This window comes from Oncorhynchus gorbuscha, linkage group LG08 (genome assembly GCF_021184085.1).
Source record: "Oncorhynchus gorbuscha isolate QuinsamMale2020 ecotype Even-year linkage group LG08, OgorEven_v1.0, whole genome shotgun sequence".
Lineage (NCBI taxonomy): Eukaryota > Metazoa > Chordata > Actinopteri > Salmoniformes > Salmonidae > Oncorhynchus > Oncorhynchus gorbuscha.
This window is the reverse complement of record NC_060180.1, coordinates 1,535,723-1,551,425: the sequence shown is the minus strand read 5'-3', so window position 1 is coordinate 1,551,425 and position 15,703 is coordinate 1,535,723. Positions and strand designations below refer to the sequence as shown.

At 40.7% G+C, this 15,703-nt stretch overlaps 1 protein-coding gene across 2 annotated transcripts; it reads left to right on the top strand.

The window, feature by feature from the left end:
• Positions 1–6,397: 6,397 nt before the first annotated feature.
• LOC124040715 (paired box protein Pax-2a-like) lies at positions 6,398–13,688 on the top strand. Of its 2 annotated transcripts, none has more exons than XR_006839777.1 (4): positions 6,398–6,512; positions 12,203–12,289; positions 12,568–12,864; positions 12,999–13,688. XR_006839777.1 is itself a non-coding variant. In XM_046357796.1 (4 exons), the coding sequence occupies exons 1-3, from the start codon at positions 6,419–6,421 to the stop codon at positions 12,727–12,729; spliced, it is 324 nt and encodes a 107-aa protein (XP_046213752.1). In that variant the 5' UTR covers positions 6,404–6,418; the 3' UTR covers positions 12,730–12,864; positions 12,999–13,688. The 2 variants fall into 2 exon arrangements, 1 of the variants encoding a protein (XP_046213752.1); XM_046357796.1 differs by having other exon boundaries at positions 6,404–6,512; positions 12,587–12,864.
• Positions 13,689–15,703: the final 2,015 nt, after the last annotated feature.

Genomic DNA, 15,703 nt, shown 5'->3' with positions numbered 1-15,703 from the left:
GAAGACTAAATGATGATTAGGGGAATAGGAACAGCTGGGAGCAGGAACGGAACGATAGAGAGAAGAGAGAGCGAGAGAGTGAGAGAGGGAGGGGGAGAGAGAGGGATAGAAGGAGGGGAAGAACCAAATAAGACCAGCAGAGGGAAACGAATAGCATGGGGAGCACAGGGACAAGACATGATAATAAATGACAAACATGACAGATATGTTCGTCAAAAGGGAGATCAGAGTCCAGAGTAACGCTGAGGTCCTTCACAGTTTTATTTGAGACGACTGTACACCCATCAAGATTAATTGTCAGATTCAACAGAAGATCTCATTGTTTCTTGGGACCTAGAACAAGCATCTCTGTTTTGTCAGAGTTTAAAAGTAGAAAGTTTGCAGCCATCCACTTCCTTTTGACTGAAACGCAGGCTTCCAGCGAGGGCCATTTTGGGGCTTCACCATGTTTCATTGAAATGTACAGCTGTGTGTCATCCGCATAGCAGTGAAAGTTAGCAATGTTTTCGAATGACATCCCCAAGAGGTAAAATATATAGTTAAAACAATCGTGGTCCTAAAACGGAACCTTGAGGAACACCGAAATTTACAGTTGATTTGTCAGAGGACAAACCATCCACATAAACAAACTGGTTTCTTTCCGACAGATAAGATCTAAACCAGGTACAGAACTTGTCCGTGTAGACCAATTTGGGTTTCCAATCTCTCCAAAAGAATGTGGTGATCGATGGTATCAAAAGCAGCACTAAGGTCTAGGAGCACGAGGACAGATGCAGAGCCTCGGTCTGATGCCATTAAAAGGTCATTTACCACCTTCACAAGTGCAGTCTCAGTGCTATGATGGGGTCTAAAACCAGACTGAAGCATTTTGTATACATTGTTTGTCTTCATGAAGGCAGTGAGTTGCTGCGCAACATCTTTTTCTAAAATTTTTGAGAGGAATGGGAGATTCGATATAGGCCGATAGTTTTTTATATTTTCTGGGTCAAGGTTTGGCTTTTTCAAGGGAGGCTTTATTACTGCCACTTTTAGTGAGTTTGGTACACATCCGGTGGATAGAGAGATGTTTATTATGTTCAACATAGGAGGGCCTAGCACAGGAAGCAGCTCTTTCAGTAGTTTAGTTGGAATAGGGTCCAGTATGCAGCTTGAAGGTTTAGAGGCCATGCTTATTTTCATCATTGTGTCAAGACATACAGTACTAAAACACTTGAGTGTCTCCCTTGATTCTAGGTCCTGGCAGAGTTGTGCAGACTCAAGACAACTGAGCTTTGGAGGAATACGCAGATTTAAAAAGGAGTCCGTAATTTGCTTTCTAATGATCATGATATTTTCCTCAAAGAAGTTGATGAATTTATTACTGCTGAGATGAAAGCCATCCTCTCTTGGGGAATGCTGCTTTTTAGTTAGCTTTGTGACAGTATCACAAAGAAATGTTGGGTTGTTCTTATTTTCCTCAATTAAGTTGGAAAAATAGGATGATTGAGCAGCAGTGAGGGCTATTCGATACTGCACGGTACTGTCTTTCCAAGCTAGTCGAAAGACTTCCAGTTTGGTGTGGCGCCATTTCCGTTCCAATTTTCTGGAGGCTTGCTTCAGAGCTCGGGTATTTTCTGTATACCAGGGAGCTAGTTTCTTATGACAAATGTTTTTAGTTTTTAGGGGTGTGACTGCATCTAGGGTATTGCGAAAGGTTAAATTGAGTTCCTCAGTTAGGTGGTTAACTGATTTTTGTCCTCTGACGTCCTTGGGTAGACAGAGGGAGTCTGGAAGGGCATCTAGGAATCTTTCGGTTGTCTGAGAAATTATATCACGACTTTTAATGCTCCTTGGTTGGGGTCTGAGCAGATTATTTGTTACGATTGCAAACGTAATAAAATGGTGGTCCGATAGTCCAGGAATATGAGAAAAAACATTCAGATCCACAACATTTATTCCTTGGGACAAAACTAGGTCCAGAGTATGACTGTGGCAGTGAGTAGGAACGGAGACATGTTGGACAAAACCCACTGATGATGGCTCTGAAAGCCTTTTGGAGTGGGTCTGTGGACTTTTCCATATGAATATTAAAGTCACCAGAATTTAGAATATTATCTGCTATGTACAGGAAGGCCGATAGGAATTAAGGGAACTCAGTGAGGAACGCTGTATATGGCCCAGGAGGCCTGTAAACAGTAGCTGTAAAAAGTGATTGAGTAGCTGATAGATTTCATGACTAGAAGCTCAAAAGACAAAAACGTAGTTTTTTTTTTGTAAATTGAAATCGTAAATGTTTATTTATTATCTAACCGATCGCTGCTGCTGTACATAGTCTATTGGTAAATAGCCCACCCATTTTCACCTACCTCATTCCCATACTGTTTTTATACTGTTTTTATTTATTTACTTTTCTGCTCTTTTGCACACCAATATCTCTACCTGTACATGACCATCTGATCATTTATCACTCCAGTGTTAATCTGCAAAAGTGTAATTATTCGCCTACCTCCTCATGCCTTTTGCACACAATGTATATAGACTCCCCCTTTTTTCTACTGTGTTATTGACTTGTTAATTGTTTACTCCATGTGTAACTCTGTGTTGTCTGTTCACACTGCTATGCTTTATCTTGGCCAGGTCGCAGTTGCAAATGAGAACTTGTTCTCAACTAGCCTACCTGGTTAAATAAAGGTGAAATAAAAATAAATAAAAAAATAAAAAAATCTGGTCACTATAGACTACAGTATATTTATTCTCTGGTCCCTATAGACTACTGTATATTTATTATCTGGTCACTATAGACTACAGTATATTTATTATCTGGTCACTATAGACTACAGTATATTTATTATCTGGTCACTATAGACTACAGTATATTTATTATCTGGTCACTATAGACTACAGTATATTTATTCTCTGGTCACTATAGACTACAGTATATTTATTCTCTGGTCACTATAGACTACAGTATATTTATTATCTGGTCACTATAGACTACAGTATATTTATTATCTGGTCACTATAGACTACAGTATATTTATTCTCTGGTCACTATAGACTACAGTATATTTATTATCTGGTCCCTATAGACTACAGTATATTTATTCTCTGGTCCCTATAGACTACAGTATATTTATTCTCTGGTCACTATAGACTACAGTATATTTATTCTCTGGTCACTATAGACTACAGTATATTTATTCTCTGGTCACTGTAGACTACAGTATATTTATTATCTGGTCACTATAGACTACAGTATATTTATTCTCTGGTCACTATAGACTACAGTATATTTATTCTCTGGTCACTATAGACTACAGTATATTTATTCTCTGGTCACTATAGACTACAGTATATTTATTCTCTGGTCACTGTAGACTACAGTATATTTATTCTTCTCTGGTCACTATAGACTACAGTATATTTATTCTCTGGTCACTATAGACTACAGTATATTTATTCTCTGGTCACTGTAGACTACAGTATATTTATTCTTCTCTGGTCACTGTAGACTACTGTATATTTATTCTCTGGTCACTGTAGACTACAGTATATTTATTATCTGGTCACTATAGACTACAGTATATTTATTATCTGGTCACTATAGACTACAGTATATTTATTCTCTGGTCCCTATAGACTACAGTATATTTATTCTCTGGTCACTATAGACTACAGTATATTTATTCTCTGGTCATTAGGATGTAGGCCAGGTATGGAGGTCATTATACCTGCGCTGTAAAACTAAGTGTTTAGGATCTGAACAGCTTTCTGTAACACTTTTGAAACACATCAAGGCACTTTGAACTTCAATGAAAACGTGTCAAAGTGTTTAGATTGTAAAGACCAGTGCTTATTTACTCTAATACTTGTTAAACACACGAACAAGTTTATTCAGTACAAGTCATTAGGTTTTGTACACTAAACACTGGGGGTGTTGTTTTAACACTGTAGGGTGTAATGCCATATTTGCATATTTCCCAGCATGCTTTTCAAATGAATGTGAGAGATAACCACCAATCACTGTGTTTGTTAGTGACAGAGATATGATTGTTGCCTTCAATAACTTCTACTACTGAAGCCTGCACCAGATGACTGACTAAGTGAATGTGTTTCCATTAAAAAATGAACCCTTAATGACCTCATATTATATATGTCATACGGTCTTTAGTTATGGCCTAGTTATCCTCGACATTGTGGTTTGAAAGTCCTGGCTCACGGGCCACATCAGACCTGCAAGTCACAATGTGCTGGTTTGTGAAGTGATTATTTGTTCCTATCAGAATCCAGCCAGAGGGAGGATATCCAAGAATTAGAATATTTCAGTCAGAATGGTTGCTATGGTGAAGGACTTAACAAACAAGACGACCTAAACCAGGGCTCCCCAACTGGTGATTTCACTATTTCATTTATTTTTGGAAATCTGTTCCAAAGGATTCCTATTCATAATTAACATATAATTGTATATGTGATCATATACGCAAGGATTGAAATTTTAGTGAAATATTAAGTTTGTTTGGGCTTCTTGCAGTCAATTTGCAGTCTACAAATGACTTGTAATTATGTTCCGGATCCCTGACCAGCCGCTCTTACAAACTTGGGCTGTCAGCTGAATCTAAGTGAAGAACCCTGACCTAAACCATCTAAACTGGAACAACCATCTCAGTAACGAGTGGAATAAATCCATCCCCTTACCGATTGGATTTATTCCACCCGTTACTGAGATGGTTGTTCCAGTTTAGATGGTTTAGGTCAGGGTTCTTCACTTAGATTCAGCTGACAGCCCAAGTTTGCAAGAGCGGCTGATTAGTTTAGAACAATTTGAGTCATCTTTTTATAGTATAAGATCATTTATTCAATCAATGTGCATGAGGAAAAACAGATATTAAAGCAAACTATTCTAAAGATCAACAAAGCATGCTGGGAGATATGATAATGAGTGTGTCCCCCCCCCTGCTGAGAGAGTTAGTGAAAATGAACCCAACACGGTTGAGTAACAACAACACCACGTGATTGAAAATATTTCTTGACTGTTCAGTTGTTCTGAAATGTAGGTAACGTGACAGACATTCATTCCTAACACTGATCTGAATCATAGACATGGAAAGTCACATGCATTTCTAATGACTAAATGCACTCTGAACAGGGCAATGGAAACGTATTTCACATCTGAACACCTAGGAGATAGGTGTTTGCCTGGTTGGAAACTGACTGGAGAAAGCTGACTTTCATGTTTAATATTGCGTTCTTTAACACTTGTGTTTAAGATGGGAACACTTAATGGCTAATCTAAACATCTAATGTTTAAGTTTCATACACAGACATTTAGGTTATAAACGTGTCACATGTTTCATGGTTTTACAGTGATTTACAATGACTCTTTTCTGTTCTAGGGAGATCGTGTGATTAGAAATGTGCGTCCCAAATGGCAGCCTATTCCCTACATAGTGCACTACTTTTGACCAGAGCCCTATGGACCCTATTCCCTACATAGTGCACTACTTTTGACCAGAGCCCTATAGAACCCTATTCCCTACATAGTGCACTACTTTTGACCAGAGCCCTATGGACCCTATATGCCCAATGGGCCCTGGTAAAAAGTAGTTCATTATGTATGGAATAGGCTGCCATTTGGAACACAACCATGGTCCCGTTTCTAACCTCCATAAAGGGGTGGTGTAGTCCTGTTTCTAACCTCCATAAAAGGGTGGTTTGGTCCTGTTTCTAACCTCTAAGAGGTATGGTTTAGTCCTGTTTCTAAGGGGTGGTTTAGTCCTGTTTCTAACCTCTAAGAGGTATGGTTTAGTCCTGTTTCTAAGGGTGGTTTAGTCCTGTTTCTAACCTCTAAGAGGTATGGTTTGGTCCTGTTTCTAAGGGTGGTTTAGTCCTGTTTCTAACCTCTAAGAGGTATGGTTTAGTCCTGTTTCTAAGGGGTGGTTTAGTCCTGTTTCTAACCTCTAAGAGGTATGGTTTAGTCCTGTTTCTAACCTCTAAGAGGTATGGTTTAGTCCTGTTTCTAACCTCTAAGAGGTATGGTTTGGTCCTGTTTCTAAGGGTGGTTTAGTCCTGTTTCTAACCTCTAAGAGGTATGGTTTAGTCCTGTTTCTAAGGGGTGGGTTGGTCCTGTTTCTAACCTCTAAGAGGTATGGTTTAGTCCTGTTTCTAACCTCTAAGAGGTATGGTTTAGTCCTGTTTCTAAGGGGTGGTTTACTCCTGTTTCTAAGGGGTGGTTTAGTCCTGTTTCTAAGGGGTGGTTTGGTCCTGTTTCTAACCTCTAAGAGGTATGGTTTAGTCCTGTTTCTAACCTCTAAGAGGTATGGTTTAGTCCTGTTTCTAAGGGGTGGTTTAGTCATGTCTCTAAGGGTGGTTTAGTATTTTGTCTTGGAGGACCATCTATTCATTGTGTTTGTTCTCTCTCTCTCTCTCTCCAGGTCGAGACATGGCCAACACAACCCTACCAGGTTATCCCCCTCACGTACCCCCCACCGGCCAAGGCAGCTACCCCACCTCAACACTGGCCGGAATGGTTCCTGGTGAGTCTACGTTTTTTGTAGATATTACATTTTAGTTTAATATGTTATTTTCATTTCAAGATTGTATTAACAGTTTCTCAAATAAAGCAATGACCTGTAGAGTGGGACATACAGCACACATCATGAGGCTATAAAGAAACTAGTCCTGCTGGATAACTGAGAGACAGACAGAGACATGGTTAAAAGACCTCTCAGTTCCACTCCAGTATCTTAACTCATTATCTCTCTGTGGTGTATACAGTGCATGAGGCATTCCCAGGAGCTGTCGATAAACAGCTAGCGATCTCCTCTCCTCCGTCTCCCTCCCAGTCATCCACTCGGCCTCCTCAGTGGTCAGAGCACCTCCCTTTCCTCCTCTACTTAACCTGCAGTTCAGGTTCACAACAAACAGTGAAGGGTCACAACACAGAGGCATGGGAGGCCAGTCAATATTTAAATCACTATCTCTCTAAGGAGGGTCAGGCTGTGCCAGGGCTAGTGTTTCACTGCCAGAACACAGCAACCAGACACTGGGGTGAGACGGGATGGGACAGGATGCATTCTGGTTACAGCACTGATTCACTGGTTGTTTCCTGGTATCCCCCCCTCCCTGTGCACGTATACCCCAACCCAGCACAGGCAGCACGCACCGCCATTTGTCTTTGAGCTGATCAACCCATGCAGAAAGGAAATCCAATCGAGTGCACAGCTGTGTTAGAAAATCATTAACCGATTACAGCATGCTCAAATGGCTTCAGGATTCAGACCCCCCCACCCCGCTCTCCCGCGTCCATCCGTGCGATCACTGTTTTGTCCACTGGATGTAATGCACACTGGTGATTTTAATTTCAGCATAGAGTATCAGCAACACACACAGAGCCTTCACAAAGTGTTCACACTCCTTGACTTTTTTCCACATTTTGAGGTGTTTTGCAGCCTGAATTTAAAATGGATTCAGTGTCACTGATACACACAGTACCTCACAATGTCAAAGGGCAATTATGTATAAATGTTTACAAATGAATGAAAAATGAAAAGCTGAAATGTTGTGAGTCAATACGTGTTCAAGCCCTTTGTTACGGAGATCCTTTGTTACGGTGATCCTAATTAAGTTCAGGAGTAAAAATGAGCTTAACGAGTCCCATAATCATTTTATTTTACCTTTATTTAACTAGGCAAGTCAGTTAAGAACAAATTCTTATTTTCAATGACGGCCTGGGAACAGTGGGTTAACTGCCTGTTCAGGGGCAGAACAACAGAGTTGTACCTTGTCAGCTCGGGGATTTGAAATTGCAACCTTTCGGTTACTAGTCCAACGCTCTAACCACTAGGCTACGCTGCCGCCCCATTGCATGGACTCTGTATCCAATAGTAGTGTTTAACATGATTTTTAAATGACCACCCCACTTCTGTACCCTCTGGTCCCTCAACCACAAAGACCAGGGAGGTTTTCTTCTCCAATGGTTCGCAAAGAAGGGCACCTATTGGTTGCCAGTGAATATCCTTTTGAGCATGGTACAGTTATTAAATACAGCAATACTAAACAACCAACTTGGCAGAGCTTGAAGAATTTAAAAAATAAAATCATGGGCAAATATTGTACAATCCAGGTGTGGAAAGCTCTTAGAAACTTACCCAGAAAGACTCGACAGTTGAAATCACTGCCAAAGGTGATTCTAACATGAATTGTAAATTTTATACAAATGTTAGAATCTTTCTAATACTTTGATGTTACAGTATGTAGATAATTGACCCCCCCAAAAAAGACAATTCAATCCATTTGAATGACTCTTTGTAAACACAACAACATGTGGAAAAAGTCCAGGGGTGTGAATACCTTGTGAAGGCAGTGTAACTGTGGAATATGAATCAAACACAAAGAGATGTGGTCTTTGTCTGGTTAATACACATGGGGTTTTGACGTTGGGCAGTCACATGGTTAAAATATTGTATTTGCATTGTAACTCTTTATATTAGTACATGAGTACTTCCATAGTGTAAAGTCACTGTAATTACATGAGTACTTCCACAGTGTAAAGTCACTGTAATTACATGAGTACTTCCACAGTGTAAAGTGACTGTAATTACATGAGTACTTCCACAGTGTAAAGTCACTGTGATTACATGAGTACTTCCACAGTGTAAAGTCACTGTAATTGCATGAGTACTTCCACAGTGTAAAGACAATGTAATTACATGAGTACTTCCACAGTGTAAAGTCACTGTAATTACATGAGTACTTCCACAGTGTAAAGTGACTGTAATTACATGAGTACTTCCACAGTGTAAAGTCACTGTGATTACATGAGTACTTCCACAGTGTAAAGTCACTGTAATTACATGAGTACTTCCACAGTGTAAAGTCATTGTAATTACATGAGTACTTCCACAGTGTAAAGTCACTGTGATTACATGAGTACTTCCACAGTGTAAAGTCGCTGTAATTACATGAGTACTTCCACAGTGTAAAGTCACTGTAATTACATGAGTACTTCCACAGTGTAAAGTGACTGTGATTACATGAGTACTTCCACAGTGCAAAGTGACTGTGATGTAACGTGCTCTCTATTATTTCCATGACAGTCAGTTCATCTGGTTGGAGATGGAGAACACAATGTGTTTTTGTCACCACGTCTTATCAAATATATATTTTTTTATCACTCAGTCGTTCTCATCAGTCACGAGCCACCAGCAGTAACATGGTGCTGGTGGCTCTCCTTTAAACCCTTCATTTATCTGACCCACAGACACTAAGATTTAGTGACAGGCCCCAAACACTGTTAAAATCTCAGCCTTTTATTGTCTCATAAAATAATAAAACGTGTTGGACCAACAGCATTGCTCACTGGCATGGTCTAAGTTACTTCCTGCCCGCACTGAACTTCTGTGGCACAAAACAGCCAGACCCGGGGGTTCAGATCTATAGAAAGGGGTTGCCTTTCCTCGGAGGAAGTCGATAACAAGAGTTTATAATGCCATTTCAACCATGAGAAAGGATGCTAGCAAATGTGTTAAAATCACAGTGTTTATTTAGTTGTATGATGTGGAATATAGACAAGGTACAGGACAGTAGTTACTATGACAGCAGGTGTTAAGAGGTACAGGACAGTAGATACTATGACAGCAGGTGAGGTACAGGACAGTAGATACTATGACAGCAGGTGTTAAGAGGTACAGGACAGTAGATACTATGACAGCAGGTGTTAAGAGGTACAGGACAGTAGATACTATGACAGCAGGTGTTAAGAGGTACAGGACAGTAGGTACTATGACAGCAGGTGAGGTACAGGACAGTAGATACTATGACAGCAGGTGTAATGAGGTACAGGACAGTAGATACTATGACAGCAGGTGAGGTACAGGACAGTAGATACTATGACAGCAGGTGAGGTACAGGACAGTAGATACTATGACAGCAGGTGAGGTACAGGACAGTAGATACTATGACAGCAGGTGTAATGAGGTACAGGACAGTAGATACTATGACAGCAGGTGAGGTACAGGACAGTAGATACTGTGACAGCAGGTGTTATGAGGTACAGGACAGTAGATACTATGACAGCAGGTGTTATGAGGTACAGGACAGTAGATACTATGACAGCAGGTGTTAAGAGGTACAGGACAGTAGATACTATGACAGCAGGTGTTAAGAGGTACAGGACAGTAGATACTATGACAGCAGGTGAGGTACAGGACAGTAGAATAGAGAGAGTACCACTACCAGACCCACACACATCAGCAGAAGAGACTGCCTAGAGTGTAGCCTGTTTACCAGATAGCCAGTGGAGAGAAAAAAGAATACACACCATATAAAACCCACATCACAGCACAGGGGTAACCCAAACACGAATACCTCATACAATAATACTAATACTAATAATGGCAGAGCAATTCAACAGCAACTTCATACAAGAACGAACCCAGTCATCAACATAGGATTTGCAATAATCTGTATTATTTTCTAGTGGGTGAGTGCAGAGGGTATGAATGTGGGGGGTGTTCGTCGACACAACAAAGGCCTATGACAGTGGGTGTTAAGAGTGACAGGACAGTAGATACTATGACAGCAGGTGTTAAGAGGTACAGGACAGTAGATACTATGACAGTGGGTGTTAAGAGTGACAGGACAGTAGATACTATGACAGCAGGTGTTAAGAGGTACAGGACAGTAGATACTATGACAGTGGGTGTTAAGAGTGACAGGACAGTAGATACTATGACAGCAGGTGAGGTACAGGACAGTAGATACTATGACAGTGGGTGTTAAGAGTGACAGGACAGTAGATACTATGACAGCAGGTGTTAAGAGGTACAGGACAGTAGATACTATGACAGTGGGTGTTAAGAGTGACAGGACAGTAGATACTATGACAGTGGGTGTTAAGAGTGACAGGACAGTAGATACTATGACAGCAGGTGAGGTACAGGACAGTAGATACTATGACAGCAGGTGAGGTACAGGACAGTAGATACTATGACAGTGGGTGTTAAGAGTGACAGGACAGTAGATACTATGACAGCGGGTGTTAAGAGGTACAGGACAGTAGATACTATGACAGTGGGTGTTAAGAGTGACAGGACAGTAGATACTATGACAGCGGGTGTTAAGAGGTACAGGACAGTAGATACTATGACAGCGGGTGTTAAGAGGTACAGGACAGTAGGTACTATGACAGCAGGTGAGGTACAGGACAGTAGATACTATGACAGCAGGTGAGGTACAGGACAGTAGATACTATGACAGCGGGTGTTAAGAGGTACAGGACAGTAGATACTATGACAGTGGGTGTTAAGAGGTACAGGACAGTAGATACTATGACAGTGGGTGTTAAGAGTGACAGGACAGTAGATACTATGACAGTGGGTGTTAAGAGTGACAGGACAGTAGATACTATGACAGTGGGTGTTAAGAGTGACAAGACAGTAGATACTATGACAGCAGGTGAGGTACTGGACAGTAGATACTATGACAGCGGGTGTTAAGAGTGACAGGACAGTAGATACTATGACAGTGGGTGTTAAGAGGTACAGGACAGTAGATACTATGACAGCAGGTGAGGTACAGGACAGTAGATACTATGACAGTGGGTGTTAAGAGTGACAAGAAAGTAGATACTATGACAGTGGGTGTTAAGAGTGACAGGACAGTAGATACTATGACAGTGGGTGTTAAGAGGTACAGGACAGTAGATACTATGACAGTGGGTGTTAAGAGTGACAGGACAGTAGATACTATGACAGTGGGTGTTAAGAGGTACAGGACAGTAGATACTATGACAGTGGGTGTTAAGCGTGACAGGACAGTAGATACTATGACAGTGGGTGTTAAGAGGTACAGGACAGTAGATACTATGACAGCGGGTGTTAAGCGTGACAGGACAGTAGATACTATGACAGTGGGTGTTAAGAGGTACAGGACAGTAGATACTATGACAGCGGGTGTTAAGCGTGACAGGACAGTAGATACTATGACAGTGGGTGTGGAAGACCACAACTGTCAGATTGTCATCAGATCTTTCAGTCTTGTATCATTCAAATTAAATGAAGAGAAATAATAATAACTAAATAACTTGGTTGACTAGTCTCACATAAATGACTATTAAATTACCCCCATATGTTATATATGAGGGGAAATGGCTAGCAAGTGAAAGAGTTTTACAAGATAATGGAATGGGACTTTAAAAATGGTAATTGTTTTGTTTGTTTTACAGGGAGTGAGTTTACAGGAAACCCTTACAGTCATCCACAGTACACGACCTACAACGAGGCATGGCGGTTCAGCAACCCAGCATTACTAAGTGAGTGTGACTGACTGGACTCTTACAGCATATCACAACCACTACAGTGTTATTATATATATTTTTTTTAACATATCCCTTTAATAAAAAAAATAAATGCATTGCAAATTATTATTTTTTGTATTAGACTTGGCCGTTATAATGAATTTACAACAGCTAACGGATACAACCGTTAGAATAGGAGTTATTGAGAAGACCACAGGAGACATAATTACAGTGTTTTGTGGGTTATGGTGGATGTTGTTTCCAACGGTCCATTTCTTCTGTTAACCTTCCAGGTTCCCCTTATTATTATAGTGCCACATCCAGAGGTTCCGGACCACCTACTGCTGCCACGGCATATGACCGCCACTAGTTACCATGGAAACCAAATCAACCACCACCACCTACACCATGACTACAACCATGGCTTCGGCAGTGTCCATGTTGCCCCGGTGTGAACAGAGGGCATGAGGGGATACCGTTAAAGACAGCTAACAGGCAGCTCCATTTCCTGTAAATCCCACTACTACACACAACAGAAGAAGAACGGTCCTCCTGGATACCACACTACTACACACAACAGAAGAAGAACGGTACCACTCCTGGACGGTCCTCCTGGATACACACTACTACACACAACAGAAGAAGAACGGTCCTCCTACACACAACAGAAGATAGTCCTCCACACTACTACACACAACACGGTCCTCCTGGAAGAAGAAAGAAGGTCCTCCTGGATACCACACTACTACACACAACAGAAGAAGAACAGTCCTCCTGTATATCACACTACTACACACAACAGAAGAAGAACGGTCCTCCTGGATACCACACTACTACACACAACAGAAGAAGAACGGTCCTCCTGGATACCACACTACTACACACAACAGAAGAAAAACGGTCCTCCTGGATACCACACTACTACACACAACAGAAGAAGAACGGTCCTCCGGGATACTACACAAAACAGCAAATTACCTGATCGTTCGGGATACCACACTACTACACACAACAGAAAATTACCTGATCGTTCGGGATACCACACTACTACACACAACAGAAGAAGAACGGTCCTCCTGGATACCACACTACTACACACAACAGAAAATTACCTGATCGTTCGGGATACCACACTACTACACACAACAGAAAATTACCTGATCGTTCGGGATACCACACTACTACACACAACAGAAAATGACCTGATCGTTCAGGATACCACACTACTACACACAACAGAAAATTACCTGATCGTTCAGGATACCATGCAGACAACTTCCCATCAACCATGAATTTGAATTCCTTCAAAGTAGTGAAAAATGTAAAATTCTTCGTTCTGATCTGCGTGACTGTACATTACCACTAGAGACTTTGAAAGACTATATATACGTGATACTACTGAGGTTACTGAGGTAAAAAAATAAAATAAAAAAAGTTTTGAAAATGAAAAGGAGGAATTTGTATCTTTTCCTTTTTTGTAATGGTCCTCCGTTTGTTTTTCCTCCTTGGTGGATCAAAACGTTACATTGACTGATCTGTCGGCTGACGGAGGGACCCGTCCTGAGCTGAGAGTCCAGTACAGTATAGTAGCAGGCTGTTGTTCCCTTCCTTCTGCATCGGTCTGAACCTTCTACTCTACGGGCAGTGCAATGAGATCAAAGCTAAAGACATTGGCGTCGATGCGACTAAGGCTGCCGCAGCTTGGTTCCACTCCTCTATTACAAACAAACGTACAGTCATTTTTGTAACCAACCAAACGTTCAAGCATGATTAAATGAATCAGTTGCTTTTTTTTTTTGATGATGATGCCAGGAGCAGATTATAAGGCGGTGTTCTCTGTGATACACAATCAGATGGAGGGAAAAGAAAACAAGAAAACGCTGAATTGATAAATGAGAAGGACATTGTGACATACCGTGTGGTCTTCTAATTTACAAGTTTTAAAAATTAAAAATAAACCTAGTAAATATATTCTTAAAGATTTTTTTATTTTGTTTTTATAATTGTTATTGACATCTTAATGAATTGCAAATAATATGCTTGACTTTTTGTTGTTGTCATTTTTATTTGTCAGGATACTAGAAATAATCAGGCAGAATCTATTTTGTATTTGTTTTTAATTTTGCACTATTTTTTGAGTTTTGACACACTGGGAGCTCTATTATGCAGACTTTGACCTGGAGGTTTGACACACTGGGAGCGCTATTATGCAGGCGTTTGAACCTGGATGTCTATTTGTCTTGTTTTACAGTATGTTATTACGTTGAAGAACCGTTCAAAGGAAGAAGAAACAAATAACCATGACATCATCACGACTTCATCGCGACTTCATCACGACATCATCATGACATCATCACGACTTCATCACGACATCATCACGACATCATCACGACATCATCATGACATCATCACGACTTCATCACGACATCATCACGACATCATCACGACTTCATCACGACATCATCACGACTTCATCACGACATCATCATCACGACATCATCACGACTTCATCGCGACATCATCACGACTTCATCGCGACATCATCACGACTTCATCGCAACATCATCACGACTTCATCACGACTTCATCACGACATCATCACGACTTCATCACGACATCATCATCACGACTTCATCACGACATCATCACGACTTCATCACGACATCATCACGACATCATCACGATTTCATCACGACATCATCATCACGACTTCATCACAACATCATTACGACATCATCACGACTTCATCACGACTTCATCACGACATCATCATCAAGACTTCATCACGACTTCATCACGACTTCATCGTGACCTTTTGGTCTGGAGAGGCACTTCAGACGTCGCTGCTTTCTGTTGACCGTTTCCTTGACTTCCCAGTAGCATTATGTCTGGAGACGCTCTGGTAAAACACTACTGCAATTCCCCCAGTTTGTCTCTACCTTATGTAGTACGCTTACTATCCACACATACTCAACCCGGGAAGTTAGCTAGCTAACATTTTAAGTTTGAACCTAAGTCTTTGGCATTAAGATATAGCATAACATTTGCTCAATTAACTATTTTTCTTTGACTAACTAATTAAATCATTAATAGTCAAGTTTAATGGTTATTGCTTGCATCCTGTATGGCACCCAATTCCCTTTATAGTGCACTACTTTTGACCAGAAGTAGTGTACTACGGTGGGAATAGGGCTCCGTTTGATACGCAGAAATAGTATCGTTAGTACAGTAATTTAGTTCTGATGTGGCCTTCGTCACATAATGATGTGTCAACAAAAGTTTCAACTAAAAGGCAAAGATTTCAGTTAAATGCCTTAATCATATGCAGGTTGTTGTTTGTTTTTTTTAGTCAAGGTTTCAACTTCCTATATATATTTTATTTTCGTTTTGTCGTATAAGACGTCATGTGACTTATCCAGTTGGTTTGTC

Excerpts from the sequence above, each read along its gene's own strand:
- LOC124040715 (XM_046357796.1), top strand. The coding sequence starts at position 6,419 with ATGGCCAACACAACCCTACCAGGTTATCCCCCTCACGTACCCCCCACC. Across the intron at positions 6,513-12,202 it reads ACTGGCCGGAATGGTTCCTG|GGAGTGAGTTTACAGGAAAC; the intron begins GTGAGTCTACGT and ends TTTGTTTTACAG. Across the intron at positions 12,290-12,586 it reads CAGCAACCCAGCATTACTAA|TGCCACATCCAGAGGTTCCG; the intron begins GTGAGTGTGACT and ends TTATTATTATAG.